Source organism: Sinocyclocheilus anshuiensis, unplaced genomic scaffold (genome assembly GCF_001515605.1).
Source record: "Sinocyclocheilus anshuiensis isolate Anshui unplaced genomic scaffold, SAMN03320099.WGS_v1.1 scaffold1726, whole genome shotgun sequence".
NCBI lineage: Eukaryota > Metazoa > Chordata > Actinopteri > Cypriniformes > Cyprinidae > Sinocyclocheilus > Sinocyclocheilus anshuiensis.
This window is the reverse complement of record NW_015546155.1, coordinates 582617-604537: the sequence shown is the minus strand read 5'-3', so window position 1 is coordinate 604537 and position 21921 is coordinate 582617. Positions and strand designations below refer to the sequence as shown.

The 21921-nt window shown below is 38.1% G+C and overlaps 1 protein-coding gene and 1 pseudogene across 2 annotated transcripts; one reads left to right on the top strand and one right to left on the bottom strand.

Annotated features, from left to right (window-relative positions):
- Positions 1–1912: 1912 nt before the first annotated feature.
- LOC107701340 (Krueppel-like factor 9) lies at positions 1913–11977 on the top strand. Of its 2 annotated transcripts, none has more exons than XM_016503331.1 (3): positions 1913–1988; positions 2070–2700; positions 8681–11977. In XM_016503331.1, exons 2-3 carry the CDS (start codon positions 2196–2198, stop codon positions 8962–8964), a joined length of 789 nt encoding a protein of 262 aa, XP_016358817.1. In that variant the 5' UTR covers positions 1913–1988; positions 2070–2195; the 3' UTR covers positions 8965–11977. The 2 variants fall into 2 exon arrangements, with proteins under 2 accessions (XP_016358817.1, XP_016358816.1); XM_016503330.1 differs by having other exon boundaries at positions 2066–2700.
- Positions 11978–13026: 1049 nt separating this feature from the next.
- LOC107701320 (procollagen galactosyltransferase 2-like) lies at positions 13027–19282 on the bottom strand (annotated as a pseudogene).
- Between the last annotated feature and the right edge of the window lie 2639 nt (positions 19283–21921).

Here is a 21921-nt window from a genome sequence, read left to right as displayed (position 1 = left end):
AGGGCCTCTGAATAAAATTTTCCTCCTCGAGTATGAGCGCCATATTGTCCTATGTCATACTATATGAGCCATGAAGAGTTTGTTGAGTATGATACTCACCAAATAACATGCAAACTTTTTTGTTTATTGTTATTATTATTATTTTGTCTAAAGATAGAATAAACTACATTTTTAAAAATAGGGTTTTTTTGACTAATATTTCATATGTCAGGTTTTACAGGGTTAAATCCCTAAGTATGAGCGATAGTAAGAAGTTTAAATGGTGTCTATACATTAGACACAAGTTCATTGAGGACGTTTGATGAAAAGAAAGACCTGTCTGCACTCTCAAGTACATTTTACTGGCACCATCTGCTGGGCTAGCTGTGCAGTTAAGGGTGCCTGGGCGTAAAACAAAAACTTCTTGAGTGCAAGTTAATTAGTATCTTTTTTTCTTGGTCCCATTCCTAAAACAAAATAAGTTCAACATAAGAAGCAAAGTTTTAGATATTATACATGTTTAATAGAATATTGTTTTGTAATTGTTTCTAATATTGTGAACCCAACATGTGTGTATGTGTGTGTGGTGTTCATGGTGTCTTACACACCATACATAACACACACAGCACACATAAAGTAACTATGCACCATTCAACCATTCACTGACCTACTAATACTATATTCCATTATTCCTTTCATTTCTCCACAGCACTACCTTTTTTTTCACTGCACCTTTAAGAAGAATGTTGGACAAAAAAAAAAAAAAAGGTCGGAGGCCATCATGTATGATTCACACTTTCACAGCGTCTGTTGGAGCTTTTAGGTTGCCCTACTTTATCTTCAGTGACTGTATATTGCGTGAGCTTGCTGTGTTTTGCATGGCTTATTGCTCTCTGTAAAATACTCCGACGCCAGACTCCATCTGGTCTTTGGAGGAACGATTAAAGGCCTGTATTGATGATGACCTTGGTCTAATCTACTGAGAAGTTCATTGTGCACCAGTTTACAGAAAGTGGATTTTGTATGGAAACTGCAGAAAATTGGAGGATTTATATTTTAGGATTAGAGTGCAACATCATGAAAGATGAATGAGTGTAAATGGGGTGTGTCGTGACCAGTGTTGGGGGTAACGCATTACAAGTAACGCGAGTTACGTAATCAGATTACTTTTTCAAGTAACTAGTAAAGTAACGCATTACTTTTTAATTTACAAGAGAATATCTGAGTTACTTTTTCAAATAAGTAATGCCAGTTACTTTTTTTTTTCCAATTTATTGACTGACAGCATTCCTGTCCCCATGTTGAGAGAAATCAGAAGATGTTACTGTAGTTCTAAAATAGATATGAATATGCATGAATTCATCTCACTCACAAAAAAAAAAAACAGATTCAGTATTCCTCAAAATTAATAAAAATAATACAACTCAGAATATGATGCAAACCTGCAATAATTAAATGTTAAACAACACAAATATCCTTTATGTATTTAATCCCATTCTATTAACCTTAGTTACTTTTTTATGGAGTAACGCAATATTGTAATGCATTACTTTTAAAAGTAACTTTCCCCAACACTGGTTGGTTTCTCTTTGGTCCACGCCCGTAGTGCGCGTCAGTTCCCCACGCGGTGCATGCTGGCGACTGGCGAAATTACGAATCGCACTATGGCAAAGTCAGAGTATTATGAATATCAATTAAGTTGCTTGGTAACCTTCCTGGAGCGTCCTGTCACGCATCTTAATTAATATTCATGAGCTCGTCGTGATTCGTTTATTCGCCTTCTGAGCACCGCCTACTTTCCCACGTCTGCCTTTCAGCCAATCCGTCGAGACGACTGGGAGAACGGCGCATTACGTAATTAATATTCATGAGCTAAGCCTTCTTCGTAGTAGGATTACTAAACCTGCTGCCGGGGGCGTGGCGTGGGCTTTGCCGGTTCTAGCAGCAGACACAATGAAACGAGGGGCAATGTAGGACACCACGTTGGGGCTCGAAACGCAGACACGCCGGTAGCGTATTATTGTTTACTTCTTTTTGGATAGGTTTTAATCGTTTATTTCATTTGTTTTGCTTGTATTTACTGTAGATAGATAGCAGAGGCCGCTGCTGATGAGAACAAAACGAGTTGAAAGTCTTTGGAGAAGAACCGAACGGGCTCAGGAAACGAGGCTCCCCATCATAACTCTTGCTTTGCCGTTAAACGCAGTCGCGTTAAAATGTCGTTCGCCTACTCGGATTATCTGGCCGCCGAGTGTCTGGTGTCGATATCCAGCGGTCCCGTCCTCCATCGACCCACCCCGGTGTCTGGTGCGGCTCAGGCCCCTCCTCAGGGCCTTCCTGCCGCGGAGCCGGACGGGTCGAGCGAGGACAGGGAGGTGCGGGAGACGCTCCGGTTAGAGGGGGCCAACATGATGACGGTGGCGGAGATCCTCACCGACCTGCATGGCAAGTTTCGTCCCATGTCGGCCTACTCCGAAAGCAGCAACTCGTCGTGCGGAGAGAGCGGCTACACCACGTTGTCAGACTCCACCACCCCAACGCCGACCATGACCCCCTCTGCCACCCCTGTCCCGGGACAGTACAATAACACCCCTCAGCAGTTTTGGGGAGGAGGGGGCGCACCCCGGTCCCCCACCAAGCGTCACCCCTGTACTTTCGACGGGTGTGACAGGGTGTACGGCAAATCATCCCACCTGAAGGCGCACTTCAGGACCCACACAGGTAAGCTGAAGCGCGTGGTCTCCAATGCTGCAGATATCATTTGTATTCATACCCGAATATAAGTATATACATACAGAATAGAGTATAAGTACTCTATATATGCGACTATAAGTCCTCTATATATGCGAATTTATAAATACGGTCCAACTTGTATGAAATTATAGTTTTATAAACCGCATGTCGCATTAATTGGTTGTAAAAATTCTCTGTTGAATAAGCATATTATGGAGGGTTTTAACAGTCGGCTGTGTTTTATTAGAGAGAAACTTTTAATTATCGACCGTGTGTTTGTTGACTGTTGTCAGGGGCTCCTGTCAATTCTAACCAACGGCTCTGAATAGAGATATTAAAAGTGAATTTGTGGATAATAATGTAATTCACTACTCGTTAGTTGAACAAAAGAGTGGGAAATCTCCTAGCTGTGGCCTCCGAACAAATAAAGTTTATGAACAAAGGAAGGAGCGCGTGAGGGAGGACCGAGTATAGTATAGTATAGTGACGAGACTCATATTTGCATGTGAACCGAGCACTTTCTGTTATTTGGCTAAAGCTAAAAGAGCTATTTAAGCAACGCACCTGGCCTCTCTTCTTGAGCCGTTCACAAACGGTCTATTACTATTTGGTTTTGTTCATGAATTGAAGTGCAATGTGGAAAAAAGGTGACCGCTTTTAACGGACACGAGTTCAGACGATCCCCTCACGAAAATGAACTATGGTTTTAATATATTAAAAGGTAGTAACCATGTTTTTTTTGGCATATTGACCATTTGTATAACCACAGTTTGACTACAAATACCATTAAACTATAGAGTGTAGCAAAACCGTGGTTACCATTATTTAACTAACCATGTTTTTTTATTTGTAGTAAAACCATGGTTAATTTTCGTAAGGGTTGTAGTACAGTTACTAGTAGTACACCACGCTAAGAAATCTTTAGTACAGTGTACTAATGATATACTAGTACAGTGGCAACTAAACTGATAAACATTAGTGCAGTAGTTCGTACACTCACAGAATAAGTCATCCAGTACAGTACAAATTAAAGGCTAGTACACTAGTGAAACACTAGAGGTGCATTCCATTCAACCATAAGGACCCTGCGATGTTGACTTCACAGGGTGATCTGCCATCTTAAGTGAGATTCCAATCTGAAGAGTACTGGTACTGTCTGTGTCCCACAGTATTACAAGTAGAGTATTATCTCTACAAGTTATGCATATTAATACAAGATATGTCTCCCTTCAAAGAAAAAAAGCGTGGATGTTATTGACTTTCAGTTTTTTCAAGTACATTTTATGTTTTAAATGTTTGTAAGGCCAAATTAGATTGCTTTTGAATTTTCTAAAGTACAGAACAATGGCTATTAATGAAACGTACAATAAATTATTAAATACAGGTCATAGGTCAAATACAGACCTATTGCATGGTAATTATAGCTATAAAACCTATGCCCAACCCTAACCGTACCCCTTAAATAAAATCAACAATTACTCTACAATTTCATGATCAAAATACTTTAAAACTGGGGAAAACGATTTATAGAATATGATAGGTATGCCTTATAACTATAATTTTTTTTGAGTGTGGGTGGCAATTGCGAAGCTAGAAATAAAAGGTAAAGTAGAAGGTATAACCATAGACTGTAAAAAAAACATGGACGTAGTGTCCGTGACGTCACCTGTAGTTTTCTGAAGCGCATTTTTGAAGCCTAAAGTGGGCGGAGCCATCTTGGCAGCGTGCGTCACTCTCGGATAACTGAAAATGGGCAAAGAGGCGGGACGTGGGTGGAGCTGGTTGCTGAAACCACGCCCACCTAGCTTGACGGTGGTGACAGCAGTGGCAGTCCACCTGTCACTCAAGTGGCCACGCCCTTAATTATGCATAACTTTAATGCTTAATATAATCTAAACAGATAAGTTATAAAAAAAATTCACCCCCCTCACAGTTGTCATGAAGGGCAAAATTAGCTTTAAAGACCAAAACCACTTTTTGCACCAGGCTGTAAACATATTTTTTTCTGCTGTAAAGTTGGGCATTTTAACATGGGAGGTCTATGGGATTGACTCCCTTTTGGAGCCAGTCTCTAGTGGCCAGTTGATGAATTGCAGATTAAGTCACTTCCGTGCTGGTTTCAGGAGAGAGACCGGAAGGTTGCAGCTTGGGTACAACATCAGCGATTCCTGGGGGAGGGGCTCTGATGAAATTCCCTAATTGGCTGTTTCGTTACAGGGGGTGTTACTTGCAGGGGTGTGGTTTGTAACACAGTCGGATACTCTTGAATCCGTAGGGCACTGTCAACAGCTTAGGGAAGAAGGGTACATCAATACATCACTTCACAGGAAGTGAAGAGTAGGGTTGAGTACCGAACTCTGTACTCTGAATTGCGTCGGTACCACAGAGTACCGACTAACGTTAAATCAATCGGTGCCAAATTTCGGTACCTGAGAACACATCTGGGTGCATACGCTACAGAGAGAGAAAGAGAGACCCTGTGACGTGATGTCACCCCTGCAACTCGTTCAAACAATACACAGGGCAAGCCGAAATGTTCTGAAGTGTGGTTACATTTCTAAGGGCCTTATGATTTCTGCAAAAACGCGGACGGGATTGAGGAGTCCATTCATATAAACGTAATTTACTCTATAGCGCGGAATGTCACGCAATTCGTCAATTTTGGACGAATAAATCAAAAGTAGCCACTGCCACTTAATTCGAATCGTGATATGAACTAGTGTCTGTGAATATTAAAATGCAAAAAGACGGTTTAAATATGAATCCTTGTTCATGTTCCGCTTGCCTCTGTATGTATGAATGGCGGAAACGCGGTTTTGTTTACTACACAAATACTGAAGCACGCGTGACGCTCGTGGTGATTTTCGGCCTCTGTGTCTATGACGGCATGAACACAAAAACATAATCTCCAGAGCTGCTGTGAGAGTCACTTCACGAGAATTTTACCGTTTCATTTGAGAAAACTAGCATACTGTATAGCCTACACACAGAAACTTCATGGCAACCTGTCAAAATAAAAGTACGGTTTAACATGTAACAGAAATATATTACTCTTGTATTATTTTGTACAGTATAATGTACATCTTTACATATTAAATTTTCTATCAAATTTAAATAAAACAATTAAATGATAAAAAAAATAAATATTACAACCAGATTAATCACTTAATTGTAGAAAAAAATAATACAATTTTTAGCCTATTAAAAAATGTTTTAAACGAATATTCACACAATTTTTCTCTCATGTATTAATTTCAGCAGTAAACCTCAGTTTGTTTGCCAAAAAATAAAAGGGTTTAATTTTCATTTGATTTAAAATAAATGTTTAATGCCTTCATTTGATTTTCAGAAAAATTTAAACAAGAATTTCTGGGGATAAAGAAAAAAAGAATGAAACAAAAAGTTTGTAGGGCCCTATTGTTCAAAATGTTGAAATTGAGACTTTTGGACTTATTTTTTTCACTGAAATAAATGTTTTTGTAATTACACAGAGAGTAAAGTACCGAAAAAAGGTACCGTTGGGTACAGGCACCGAAATTCAGCTACCGATACCGGTACCGTACCGGTTAAAATGTGAACAGTACCCAACCCTAGTGAAGAGGGAAATTTACCCACCTGTCATTGCACATCAACTTTAGCACTTAAAGAAGTTTGAATAAAATAAAGGCAAGTTGAGGCTCTGGAGTTGTTATTGAGTTTAATTAGTCCAAGGTGTGGTTTGTCCACGGTTGTTTACGGGTATAAAGTGCACAAGAGGCAACATTTAATGTAACTATTGTGATTATTGACAAAAGACAAAAAAAGATTGAAAAAAAAAAACATCTAATATAACTAAATTGCACTTATTTTCATATTAAGCATTGCAACAGACCATTATCGTTCAGTTTAGCACTTTAAAATAAGACCATTTATTTTGATTAAATTAATAATAAATTTACATTTATTACATGAACGTATGGTAATTTGGGTTTATTTACATAAGTATTTCATGTTGTCATACCTCAAACACATCTAATATGCACAACTCAAGTTTCGCCTGTATGTGACGACACTGAAATGTGTTCTAAATGACACATTTTTTTTGTCAAGTAAAGTGAACTTCAAAAGATATCCAGTGCTCAGGGAGCAGTGAACACTTCGTAGTGGCCTTGTCAATTGGAACACAGCTTAGAACACAAAAGTTGAGTCCCAAATGATATACTACACTTATACTAAGCACTGTGTACTGTCCAGTTTATGAAATGTATAAAATTATTTTGTCATCCAACATCAGAGTCTGATAGCCCCCACTCCCCCATTCATCAGGTATTTTTTACAGTGTGAACAGAATAGTGGAGAAGTCTGCGTGTACCAGTACTAGGGTTGCAAAGGGGTGGAACATTTCCGGAAGCTTTCCAAAAATCCCTGGAATATTCCAAAAACTTCATCAGATCACAAGACTAAAAGGATTCTCAAGCCGGCTCTGGTTGACGCACGCTGGTCTGAGGTGGCATGAGCGTCAGCAGAGTGCAGGTGGACGACACGCTAGGAAACCGCTCATGGAGCGAGCTGTTACCGTTCCATCCGGGAACCACGGAGGATTCTACAGAGTTGACGCAGCTTGAATCAGTGTCAGAACCTGGACAAAGTCCTAGACATAGTTTCTGAAGAACCAAATGGAATTTCCTTCTAAAGCTATGGTTGATCCAGAAGTAGAAGATACAATTGAGGAAGCCATTGGAGGTTGGTAACCACACAGCAATAAACTCGATCCATTCGGGGACACCAATGCCGGAAATCGCTGTGAACAAGGAAAGCATGCTTTAGGACTTATTCTTTCTTTAACATATTAGCATCATGGTAATACCTACTAAATAAATGACATGCATTTCCAAAGTAACATCTAATCCAGACAGCCTATGTAAGAAATAACTAGGGTTGCAAAAGGGTGGAAAATTTCCGGTAAATTACCGGAAACTTTACAAAAATCCCTGGAATATTCCAAAAAATCCTGGAAAGTTTCCCAAATTTCTGGAATGTTTCCGAAATGTACTGGAAATTTTGAGATGGTCTTCACTGCAGAACACAAGGGGGTGTGGTTGGATCCAGATCCAACTCCTCCCAACTTACATACAGTGGGTACGGAAAGTATTCAGCCTCTGATCCCTAAACCCACCCATCTCCACCCCCTGGATGCATCTTGTGTACTGCAGTGAGGGGCTACTGTTAAAATCCAAAAGCAGTATATGAGCAGGTGACATGATGTGTATTTTTATGTTTATTCACAGAAAACACCACTATTTTTGTTTTCTTTTATATTTTGATAATTTGGCTAATCTCCACCCCCTAGATGTGGATCCAACCACGCCCCCTGGATCTTGTGTTCTGCAGTGAGGGGCTACTGGAAATTTTCCACCTTTTTGCAACCCTAACCAGTACAGTGGTATTAGTGTTGTCAAAAGTACAGATGGTGGTAGTGAAATGTTAAAATTGTGACGATAACAGCATTTCCCGCTAGCATTTTGAGCACTTTTAAGCGAATTCTTAAATGCCTCTGATTGGCCAATGTGTTCACGCGCTCAACAGATATGTCTGTGATTGGCTACAATGATCATCGCTTCAGGCTCTACACAGAGCGCTTACGCAGATACACACGGGAGTGTTTGAAAGCCGCGTCTATCAGCTGATCCGTCTATGAGCAGATATATTATTGACAACACTAAGTGGTATACTTTCTAGTACATTGAAAAACACTAGTGTTTGTTAACTCACAAAGCAATAGCTACTATGCTAATGAAAAATTAGTACAGTAGTAAGTACTCTACGGAAGACTAGTAAAGTTGCTGTCTGAGGTTCATCAATTATATCTTTATATCTAAAACGGTAGATAGTGCAGGTGCCAAGCCATTGCCGACTTTTATAGTGCGCTTGTGTATTTCATACAAAATGTCATCTCATGAGTTGTGGATCGTTCATGTTTTCTGTCTAGGTGAGAGGCCCTTTCCGTGCACCTGGCCCGACTGCGAAAAGAAGTTCGCCCGTTCCGATGAGTTGGCCCGACACCTGCGTACCCACACCGGCGAGAAACGCTTTCTGTGCCCACTCTGCGACAAGCGCTTCATGCGCAGCGACCACCTCATCAAGCACGCCCGCCGGCACCCCAGCTTCCACCCCTCCATGATCAACCGCAAAGGTTCGGCTCAGGGATCCGCCTCGACCCAGTCCACCACCGCCGCCACCTCGTCCTCAGAGTACACCAGCACTGCCATGTAGACGCCCCATCACCGGGACCCCCGCCTTCTGCACTGTGACCACCGTCTCTGTCAGACACCGCAGCTTGACTCGATCGCCGTGCATGCTGGGATCCTTTTAAGCTCAGTCTTCACTTCCACAGGCCAAAAATTAAGAACTTCACCATGTCTTCCTCCGAACCCCTTCGCCCAACCAGTGACGACCAAAACGGGCGAAGGAGACTCAAACGCTCAAGCACATTCCCGAGTCGCGTGATTAAATGATCACATGGCCGACAAGTGATGCCGAACGCAACACTGGTCTTAAATTGCTTGGGTTGGGTGGAATAGATTTTTCTGAAATACTGTAAAACACTTTTTTGGATACATGCGAACAAAATGGCCATCAGCGGTAGCACAATATTTTCCATCGGCCATCTTGTTGTATCACTTGTCAGCCATGTTTTCGAATCTCCGAAAGGATGCGTCACAGTTTAAGGGAAAGTTTACTCGTTCTTTGTCTTTTTACAGTCGTTCCATCAATCGTCAGAGACTTCACACAACCTTTGTCATGTCTTTTTTGTACAAACCCTCTCTGGTTTTGCTTGTCCACACATGCTGTGGAACGCAATAACCAGATACATTTTCACAATCATCACAAAGTTTTTGTGTGTTACTCATGAATTTGTCACGTGCCGTGACTTTATGCATTCTTAAACCTCGTTGGCTTTGCTAAACCTTTAAGTTGTGATGTCAAGTTCATCCTTAAATGAATATGATTCTTGACACTCTTCGAAACCAAACAACGATCAAATCAAAACGGCCAGTGAGTTCCTTCTAGCTAGAAGCACTGCCTCTAATGCCGCATTTCCACATAGCTTTCCCTACTGAAATTGTAATAAGTTATTGTCATCTTAATTTACTTTTGTGCCTATTTCCTTTTTTTTCCCATTAGTAATATCAGCATGGCAAGTACAATAGTAGTTTTTTTATTAATTAATATTATTAGACCATGCATTTATTATTATTATTTTCCGCTTTTGTTTGTCCATGTAATGTTGACATGTTGGTTTAATAGTAATGTGGATACGTGTAGATAAATATCTATGCTTGCAGCTTCAATGGTAAAGATGTTATAATATGAACTACTAGAAGTAATACACCTTATGTTAGGGGTGACAGTACACGCTTGAATAGAATAGTACTGCTTGTGTGCGAATGTTTCCGCGTCGCGTTTGTATGTGTGTATATTCACGCGGGAGAGCCCGGGAAACGATTTCTCTCCAAAACTGTCCCGCCCTGCGGACCTCTTACAACTATCTCAGAGAACCAAAAAACACATCAGGAAACTCAGAACGCCTTAAAATCCTTTGACTTGTTTTGCACCATTGTTTACGGTTGGATATTTTCTACAGGTATGCTGTCAGGCGTCGTTCTTCTCAACTAAAGAAATACACATGCAATATTGCACTTTTTTTCTTACTGGTATTGTTAACGATGCTAGTCGTCTGCTAGTGTGATGGGTTTCACTGTATACATGCTACTGCATAGTGCTCAACTAAACCAACACTGTGGAAGGGGATAAAGACCTGTCACAATAAATCAATACATTCGTCTAAACGTGCACCTTCGTGTGAGGAAAATGGACTTGATTTTTGTGACTTTTGTGTCACTTTTGTTTGTATTTTGCTTTACATTTGGAGTGCAACAGATACGAAATATCTGATCGCAGTTTGTCTGGTATCAAAACTACAGCTGTTTTTTAATGGTTCATTGTACCATTTTCGAATCCTGCAATATTCAGAGTGCTTTAAGTAACTGCTGGCAGTAACCTAAAGCGCGATGACAACTGATAAGATCTCAACCACTATAACAAACCGAACCAGAATAGTATATAAGACTCTGTGTTTGTTCTGTAGCTAATGAAATGTTTTATGTTTGGCCGGGACTTTCTTTTAGTAGTTGTTTTCCTGTAGCGAGTCGTCTGGATCTGCTGACCGATCAACGGTACACTGTGTTAGGCTGCGGTGGGCTTTGTGTGTGATTCTCGATTGACTGACACCTTTGTGATTGTGTCTTTTGATTTTTTCCCCTCACAATGCCCTCTTTTAGCAGTCCGGATTCAACTTTGCATTTGATACCCCTCCCATTATACACGACACATTTGCAGCTAGTAGTCTGGACAGCCATCACAAACCACTGGATCAAGTATTTCTTTTTCTTTTTTTCCCCCCACGCACTACTGTTTGTGTGTTTTGTGGTCTTTTAATTTCAGTTATTATTTTTTTGTATTTGGTTTGATGTACTGGAAATTGTAGTTTCTTATGCTTTGTATTGGTTTACGTACTGTAGATGTCTATATAGTATGCAAAACATAGTTTATGATAGCTTAGCAATCGTATAGCGGAGAAAATGCATATTCTATAGTTCCTTCGGGAAAAATGCTACATCATTTGCTGTGTTCGAGGCATCCGATCTCTGTGGGTCAAACTCAAGTGAATTAAGATGTGTGTGTGACCGCGGCTGCTTTTAATCATGATGCGAATATGTATTGAGAATATGTAGAGTGATGACTTTATATTGAGAACTGCTTTGTTGCTTGGCGTACAATCTAGATCTTGTCCATCAGTTTTGACACACTAAAATGATTATGCACTGATTGGCAGATTGTCGTGTAGTGATCACACTAAAGCATGTCTAATGAGATCTCCTGAGGTCTCAGTCTACAGACATGTCTCATAACAGTGAACCGATGGGTTTTGTCAATACAAATACTTCCATGTATCTCCTCAGGTGATAACACATAATGCTGAAATCCTCTGTCCATGAGTAGGACCTAATGTTAAGCATTCTTTTAATTTGCTTTGTTTTGCATTATTCTGCAATTAATTTTTTATTTATTACATGCTTTTGTTTTGATGGGCTTTAACATATCTTTTTTAGTACTTATTTTATGGAATGAGACTTGACTAATTGATTTGATTCATTGTTTGCCTCCAACAAAAACAAACAAAAAACCTTCCAGTGCTTTTTAAAAAAAGAAATAAATGGATTAAGAATTATTTTGTGTTTTGTTTTTTATTACCTTTATATGAGAATGCTTAGATATTATTATGTGATTGTAATAGTTTTCTTTAGCTCATCATATCAAATCTCCTCAAGTACATACTGGACACAAAAAGGTCATTTAATTTGATCAAGCTGTGTATTGCAGTGTGACATGCTGTACTTCATCTAAAATATTTTTTCTAATTCTAAACTAATTATTATGCATTCAGTTTTTATGACCTAATTGATTGAAATACTACATTCTAATTTAATACAACATTTTATGTTATTGGAATTTTACACATACTTTATATAAATATATATATATATATATATATATATATATATATCTTTATACAAATATATAATTATTTTATACATACATTATATAGGCATAATTTAAATTAAAAATATATATATTTTAGAATTTCTTAAGTGTTTGGTTTGTTGTAACATTCCTATAATAACAGCAGCATTTAAGCCACATGTTTTCCAGCATGATTTAACAAAAATCCAACGAATGTCTATCTGTGCAAAGAGTGAACATGATCGATGTCACAAATTTGCATTTTTAATTAGTGACCTGAAATGTTTTATTTTCTGTCACATTTTCTTGTAATAAAAAAAAAATCAGAATCCAGATTTTTCAACCCCACTGCCTGTAGACAAAAACTCCTCTGTGTGTTAATAAATTTAGCATAGTACATTAAAAAAAAAAAAAAGACTAAACTTCTTTTTAGAAGCATATTCCATGAATCCATTTTGAGAGTAATTTTCACTTAACTATATTAGCATTTATTTTATCATCCTTGATCAAAATGTGGAAAAAAAATCACATGTATTTTGTATTGTATCTGGTCGTCTTGTACATGTTCAGTGTTCCTCACTAGCTTACATTAGTGTGCTAATAATTGGTACAGATGCTTAGCTAGCTGTATCACTATCATTCACAAAATCCGGAATGACTCCACGTCCATGGTTCTTTCCTTGAGCTGTCATCTGATTACCTTTTCTTAAGATGTTTGACATGTTCTTTATTAATTCTGTAAGAGCTTAATCAGAGTTCGTCTCTCGGGCTGCTCTCAGAGATGGGCGTTGGGCTCTTAGCACCACGACTGCGGTCTCCACGGATGTGATGGCGGGCCCAGTCAGTAGCCACAGTCTCATCGTCCCAGATGCTGGAGGTCTCGGTGTCGCTGAAATACCCTGGTTCCCCAGTGTAGTGCGTGCGAAAGAGCAGCAGGGGTTATACAGAGAAAGCTTTCAAGTCTCTCCGTTTAAAATGAGACATGTATTCGTCCCTACAGAAGGAATACTAGAGTTAGTTAAACGAAAAATCCTTTTTTTAAAGTCATTATTGTAAGTGCAACTCTTCATAAATGTGATCAAATATATCTCAATGAAAATGCATGACGTGTTTTAATCCAGGTCTTCTGAGGAGACATGACCACTTTATATGATTAATACATTTAAGTCAGGGACAATGTACATCCAGCCGTTTGTTATCTCCGAATAAACCCCGACAGTCTTGTAGCAGCCTGAAGGGGTTTATTCTGAGATAACAACCGGCTGGATGTACATTATCCCGTTTATTACACGGCTAAACAGATTTGTTTTTACCATATATGTTGAAATTAATGCTGAAGTCTTCCATTGTAACACACGGTGGTTAAGTGTTTTCAGTCACAAGATGGCGCCAGACAGTCAACGATAGCGGAGTGACTCGTTAAGCTTATAAGTAGTACCGGTCAAGAAAACTCGTAGTACCCGGATGAGCGGTGTGTTATTCAATTTGGCAGTTGTTATCTGGGAATAACATACCGCTGGATGGCGCGATTGACCAATCAGAATCAAGTATTCCACAGAGCCGTGTAATAACATTGATGGACGCACATATGTACCCTACCGGTCTTATATTAAAAGTATTATATTATATATTAAAATAGAGGTTATTTTAAAATGTAAAAATATTTCACAATATCACTGTTTTAATGTATTTTTGATCAAAATAAATGCAGCCTGTGAGCATTAGAACCACCTTTCAAAAACATGTAAAATGTAATTACTCCAAACTTTTGCAATATAGTGGACATAGAGCACATCGAATACGATAAATTAGGTTTGTTCTTACTTGTCAAGCAAGTACGGTTGAGCTTCTGTTTACCATATTTGATGTGCTCCATGATGTGCTCCACATCTAAATGTGTTCATCATATAAAGCGATTGTGTCTCTTCAGAAGACTTGGATTAAACCAATGAATCGTACAGATTACTTTTACAATCTCCTTATGAACGTTTTGAAGCATTAATGTTTTGGTAAAATTGATTTTAATGGAGGGATAGAAAAATCTCTCAGGATTTATTCAAAATATCTTTATTTGTGCTTAAAAATAAAAAAGTCTTACGAGTTTGGAATGACATGATGGCGAATAATTTATGACAATTTTCATTTTTAGGTGACCTGTCCCATTAAAAATGTTAATTACCAACATCTACCAACACTTACTTGTGGTGCTTATTAAACATGACTTGCAGAAACTCATCCACAGGCAGCATCTTGCTGAGCGGCTGGGCCTCCAGAAGCGTCTTTGCCCCCCTGCAGGGAAAGGACATAGCCAAGTGTCCAATAAGAGTAATCTGGAATCACCAGGTTCTTCACTCCCTCCAACCAGTGCTCTGGATGCTTAATTTGCAATCGTTTATGCCTTATATAGCTTAAAGAGAAGAGAATGGGTATACATGCAAAGACCAGCGACCTCTTTGTGGAAGCTATAGTGATGGATCCATATGAAGACTCAAAGCAAAAGAGAGAACTGTCAAGTTCTCATGATCATAATAAAACCACAACTCTCATTAAGTCCCACTGGAGGCCTGATTGTTTCACATCCTCCATGATGGCGTTCAGGCGGCTCTTGAAGTTGGGTTCACCTGCTGTTGCTGGAGCTCCACCACCTGAGGGCGAAATGCAACAAAAAAAGGCATGTGCATAAAATGACTCATTTAGTGTTTACAGAATTGAAAGTCACTTTACATTCATATTATACTCTTACAAATAGAGGGTCCAAAAGGGGGGTTTGTCAGCGATGCCATGGAAGAACCATTTTTTGTTCCCCAAAGAACCTTTTAGTGAACAGTTCTTAAAAGAACCATTTTTTCCCCATAGTTAGCACACAATCAGAGTTAGGATCTTTATAACCAGGGAGCATCTCAATTCCTAAAGCTCTTAGCTGAGCTGAATTCAGGGCTCTAATAGAGAGGAGAAACAGGAAGGAGTCATATTTGACTGTGGCATGTGGTGTCATAGAGATATATACTTTACAAAGAGAAGGACAGTTTAAGGACATTTGACATTGTGTATCATACTTGCCATCCACCGCATCGATGAGGGTGACGTCTATACCCAGCAACTCCAATGAGCGCAGCATGCGATCTTCTCGACGCTTTAGATTAATCAAATAGACCTTAAAAAAGGGGAAGATACGAGTATTACATTGAAACAGATTGAAGATGCAACTTTTTGCAATATGCTACATTTAGTTGTCAATATCTATACCTGATTAAATGCCATGGTGTCTTTGGGTTTGGAAGCAATGTGCAGATAATGCGAAATGTCCATTTTGAAGTCAACTGAGAAAGATAAATGTAAGATTATTTGTCTCTTAACCACAAGGAAACATTTTCTGGTAGAAAGAGGATCATTGTAATTAAAGGAATTAATGATTGGTGTTAGTGAATTATTTAAAGAAAGTTGTGATTAGAAATTGGTTTTGATTGGATAATATATTTTGAATTATAATTCAACTGCGTTTAATTAAAAAATGTACGAATTTTAACTGACGGTCCAGTTGTTTACATGGTTAATCAATTGTTTACTTCCCATTTGAATGTGATTGAGCACTTAACGCTTTCACTGGTTCTGGTCACAAAATGGTTGCTATTAGGTCCACTGTGGTGGTTTTTAAAGGGATCATATGATGCGATTTCAAGTTTTCCTTTCTCTTTGGAGTGTTACAAGATGTTCGTGAATAGATAAGATCCCTAAAGTTGCAAAGACTAAAGTCTCAAACCCAAAGAGATATTCTTTATAAAAGTTAAGACTGGTCCACGCCCTCCTAAAACGCCTCATTTAAACACGCCCCCACATGTCTACATCACTGTGTGGGAAGATTTGCATAACGCCGCCCAAATGTTCACGCAAAGAAAGAAGGTGTAACTTAAACTTTACTGTTGCTGCCACCGCCGCCGCCATGCTGTGAAGACGCTGTGTGTATGAGCTTTGTAAAAATCGACATTTCAGAAAGGCGGGGCATAGAGGAGAAACAATAATGTACAGTATGTGGAAAATAATGTGTTTATTGAACCTTAAACCGCATAAACACATTGCATTACACCAAATACACAAAATAATGTTCTTTTTAGCAACGTCATATGACCCCTTTAACTGCCACATCCTTCAATAACTGCCTCTCTGGGGGGAAATGTGTTAAATTGTGATAGAACCACAAATCAGCCTGTGCAAAAACAAAAACAAATTGTTAGGATCAGGTTGAAACAATCAGGTATCTTTTGTGAGAAATAAACTTAAGTCATGCAGAGCTGTAGGTGCTAAACACAGTGGGAACAGTACAAGATTTATGGTGATTTTATTGCTAATTTTATTGCTTTTATTGTTAGTTCTTCTGGTGTTAGTTCAATAAATGATCTTCTGGATTGGGGATGAAGTTTTGAGCTCTGAACTTTACACTGTGTTTTCATGGTACAATGAATTCTTATAACATGCAGATTTCAAAACAAAGTCAAGCTAATCTAATGACTGGGTCAGAGAGAGAACGTGTGAGATATGTCACAAAGGAGTGAAAATTCTCTCTTTCCTGGGAAAACTATATGGAAAGGCATACAGTGAAGTGTTTGTGGTAGAGGTAGAACAGAAAGTGGTGAATAGATGCCCACACCTCTGCTTCACAGTTTATTCACTCACAATAGTATTGTATTTAACATCACCTCAGAACTCATTTACTAAACATCACCATAAAGTCCCTTAGCTTTTTGAGTGACCTGAAAAATCCTTGTCAACTCTTCACATTGTTTTTCACATTAAGCCGATTTAGTGATACACACTCAGTGCCTCTGTGACAGTGTGGCTGAAGCTCTCCACCTCCTCAAGAGTCTGCTTTGTATTCAAAGGCAGCGGCAGGTACCCATAATGCTCTTTGTTACATATGAACATCTGCACACCTGAAAAGAGAATAATGCAAAATCTAAAAAGTCATGTCATTATTAAGTTGAAATACAACTAAAAAAAATGTCAAGCAAATATAAAACCTACAGGTTCCTCTTTGTACTGTACTGTCGTGAGTAAAAATGTAATGTAAGAAATAAGTATAATGTAATTGTTACCTGCTTGTCTTGCAGAAAATGCAAAAGCCATGATATCATCCAAGGCCCAAAGATAGTAATGGTGCACAGGGTAAAAGGCCAGGGCTGCACTAGCACTGTGCCGCAGCTTTGTTTAGTGAATCATGGGAACCGGGTGACATCCAATACGCTTCCAGTTCCGAATGGGTACATAATGTGGTGTTCGCTTATATTACCCCTGCAGGGGAAAGAAAAGAAAAGTAAAAAAACGGATTTTCAAGATTCACAATAGATTTAGCAGAGTATACATTATACAAACAAAAGGAGAAACAACACATACAATCCAATAATACTATTCTAAAAAAATCTTTTACACATTATTTCAATTGCACAGTATTATTGTTTGTCAAGTATTTATAGTACATTTTTATAGGCTACAACAGTTAGTTGCACCGAATTATGTGACCCTAGTAGGCGCCGTGGTGAGGGTAGGTTTAGGATTGGGTTTAGGAGTAGGTCGGATTAGCTCAATACAGCGCCTACTATGGTCCACCGGGACTCACTTTCTGCAGGTTACATTGATGCGCCAGTAGGTGGCGACAAGTAGTAGTATTTTGAGTGAGTTACTGAATCAGTCAAACGATTTGTTCAAAAACACTATCAGGAGGAACTCAGTCAGGAATGAAAAATTCCTGTGTGTTGCTCAGACACTTGATTCTGCTTTGGCTTTGTAATTGTTTTTCATTGATGGAGCAAAATAGACCATGGAACTAACAACGTTGTGTCGAAAATGTAAGTTACTCAATATCAACTACTTTAGTGAATTGCTTTATAAAGACAAGTAGTGAAGCACATCGTGAAGTTTTTGGGACTGTTAAAGGGACCATGCAATAACTCTACATATTTAAATATAGTAGGTAAATATGATATGATAATGCAGCCAGTTGTAACGCTCATAGGAAGCTGACCTAAAATCAGTACAGAAGGAGAGCTAGTCTCACCAGGATGTAGTCTGCCTACTGTGCTCTGGCCGAGTGCAGCCTGCCTCAGCTTCATCACATGGGAGAACCGAGACTCTGTCCAGTGCTTAGGGCCCAGTTCATCCACATAATAATTATAAAAATATATTGAATGAGAACTGAATGCTTTACACAGACACATATGATGGTTCCCTTATGGTAAATATATAGCAATTCTGTACATCATTAAAAGTTTTATGTTACTCATAAGATAGTGAGTTCTAAGGGAACATATAGTGCTTTGAAATGTAATGTAATGTGCATGTGTTTTCACCTCTCCTCCTCCTCCATAGTCTGCAGCTGTAGTGAATGATACAAATGCTCCACTCCAGACAGCCATTCATGCAGCATTGCAGTGGTGTTGTCAATATTGTGGTCGGTATTGTTATACATAAAGTCCATGTTAGGACCGAAATTAGCCATTGTTGCATTTTGCTTTTCAACATCATCCTCTTGCCATAAGAAAAGATTTATGCCGGTATATATACCGTTCAAAAGTTTGAGGTCAGTGAGATTTGTTTAACAGTTGTATTCAGCAAGGATGCATTAAATTGATCAAAAGTGACTGTAAAAACATTTACCCCTGGTTTCACAGACACGGCTTAAGCCTAGTCCCAGACTAAAATGTAAGTCTGAGCTATTTCAACTGAAAGAAACTTGCACTGACTGATCTTGAAATATATCAGTGCCTTTGTTTTGTCTCAAGATGCACACCAGTAATGTTTTTTCTAAGGCACATTTATAAAAATTACTTAAATGTCCTAATTGAACTATGGCCTAATCCTGGTTTAGTCTAAGCCCTGTCTGTAAAACCAGGTCTTATTGTCACGATCACCAGCTGGAGTACCCTTGATAGCTACCAGAGGGCACTCCATCCCATACCTTTGCCACTCTATCCTGGACTGCATTTCCCATCACCCATTGCCACGGAATCTTCATGCCTGATTGTTTTCACCTGTTGCTCATTACCTCTGCCTATATAAGCCTGGTGTTTTCAGTCACTCTTTGCAAAGTCTTGCATGTGTCGCAGCTGTAGTTCTAAGCTTTTTTATCCTGGTTTGCATTTTCCTGGTTCTTGATATTCTGCCTGTTTATCTGGATTACTGTTTGCCTCAGCCCTGAACTCTGTCATTGTTTGGACTGCTTATTGTGTTTGACCTCATGCCTGTTTTGACTACGGTTGTGGATTATCCCTATAATAAACTACTGCACTTGAATCCTCAGCCTTTGTGTCCCTGTGACATTTTATGACATTGTTTTATGACATTTATAATGATACAAATGATTTCTATTTCAAATAAATGCTGTCGTTTTGAACTTTCTATTCATCAAACAATTCTAAAAATGTTTCATGGTTTCCACAGAAATATTAAGCAGCATAACTGTTTTCAACATTGATGAAAATAAATGTTTCATGTAACACTGAAAACTGGAGTAATGATGCTGAAAATTCAGCTTTGCCATCACAGGAATAAATTGCATTTTAAAATGTATTTTTAAAAAATGGTTATAAAGAGACTTCTTTCAAAAACAGTATAACATCTTATTGACCCCAAACTTTTGGTAGTCAATGTCCCAAATAATTGTTCAAGTCAGACCTTAAGCATGTCAGCTAAATGAACCAAATCTCAAATTTCATTATTATATTTTATGGGTTACATATGGGTTAGCTCCTGCATACCTAACTAGTCTTCTACCAGAAACTTAATTTGCTGTAAAGTTGCTTTGCAATGATTTGTATCGTGAAAAGCGCTGTACAAATAAACTTGAATTGAATTGAATATTTTAAAACAATAATTTTATTAACAAATGAATCATTATTAATAATTATAATTATAAGTAAAATGAATAAATTACAGAAATTATTATAAAAAATTAATTATATAAGATAATTATATAATTATCATTGGTCACATTTTTGCCATTTATTGGAGTGGCAACTCCATGCATTTTTTCCTTAATTTCTCCTTTTACCCATTCACACATTCTTTCACTTCACTGTCATATTTATTTTCAAGCTTTCCCGGATATTTCAGACTAAGATGTAATTAAAAGCCCAGCGCTCACTTCAATGTGTGTTCAAATACAAAACCACTGACACATATATTATATATCTTAGACTGTGTGATAATAGTACTATCACTTTATGGTAACTTTCAGCAATAAAACGTTAGAATCATGTAATGCTTAATGAATCAGCAATCATGCACTTTCAAATGTGTGTAGATATATAAAAATACATTCATCAAAGTTTAAGGCAATGTCATTCTATATGTACTGTCCTGTTAAGCTTTATAAATATAATAATAAGGGCTGATATTAATACAAGTTTTCATAAAGTATTACCATGATTTAAAATCAAACTATTATTTTTAATTTTTTTTCAGAATTAAAGTTCACGAAGTATTTTGAAAATAAAATTTGAGAAACATTTTAAAGGATATACTTCCCCAACGTAACACAAAAATCAGTTACCAGATAGAGACGCGGTCCTTGGGATAATCCAGCCTCTCAATACATCCCAGAAAATAAGGAAGACTGTGTTCACTGTTACGGGCCAAAGCCGCAATGACTACTTTGGGCTTGAGTAGACATGTCTGGTGCAAAACAGGCTCCAGGTCAATGAGTGTATGAATAAAGCCAATCCATATCTCTAACAGCAAGAGTCCGAACAGAAGCTTTCCAGATGCTCTCAGGTCCGTTATAGTGCCTGAATGTGCAGAAGCATGCCGTAGTATACCAGTGAGAGAGGTGAAGACACTGACTGGGGAGGTGTGAGTTTGCTTTGCCTATATACAATGTAAGTACACTCATTTCAGAGAAAGGACTGTAAAGAATAACATATACTTTGAAGCAAATGAATGACTAAATTAAGGCACACAGCAAAAATAAAACATTTAGTAGTGCAGCCCAATTTATTGTATAGATTTTTTGATCTTATATGAGGCAAAAATTCAACCCTTCAGCTAAAATGTAAAAATAATTTGAAGAAAGCTATTTAAAAAGCATAACATTCAGGTCTGGAATAAGAATATGGGCAATTGGTGCAAAACAAAAATGGAGCAGAAATTGCCATTTCTGTTGGGAATAATAATGGTCGTGTGCATGGATTTGTATTGGTACCATTTTCACTTGTTTCATCAAATGTTTTGTTTTATAGTTGAATATCTAATATAGTTTGATGGTTTTATTGTCTAAATGTTAAAAAACAATAAAAGAAAACTTTCAAAAATTGACAATTTGCCACCATATAGGTTGACATTGGCTCAATGTGTATTCAAAAAGTTGTATTTATGAAGACTGACCAGCAGATGGAGAAAGTGACATCTTTTAAATTATGCTTCTGATCGAATGTCATACTGTTCTTAATATTTCTATCATGTGTAAACTGACCACAGTATTCATATTTTCTTCATCTGTAAAATATTTACTTATACTATATTTGCTAAACAGATCACACTGCGTCAGATACCTGTTTGCTGTCTGCATAAAGTTTAGTGTCAATGGCAGCATAGTTGTTTAAAGGGATAGTTCACCCAAAAATGAAAATTCGGTCATTAAAGGGTTAGTTCACCCAA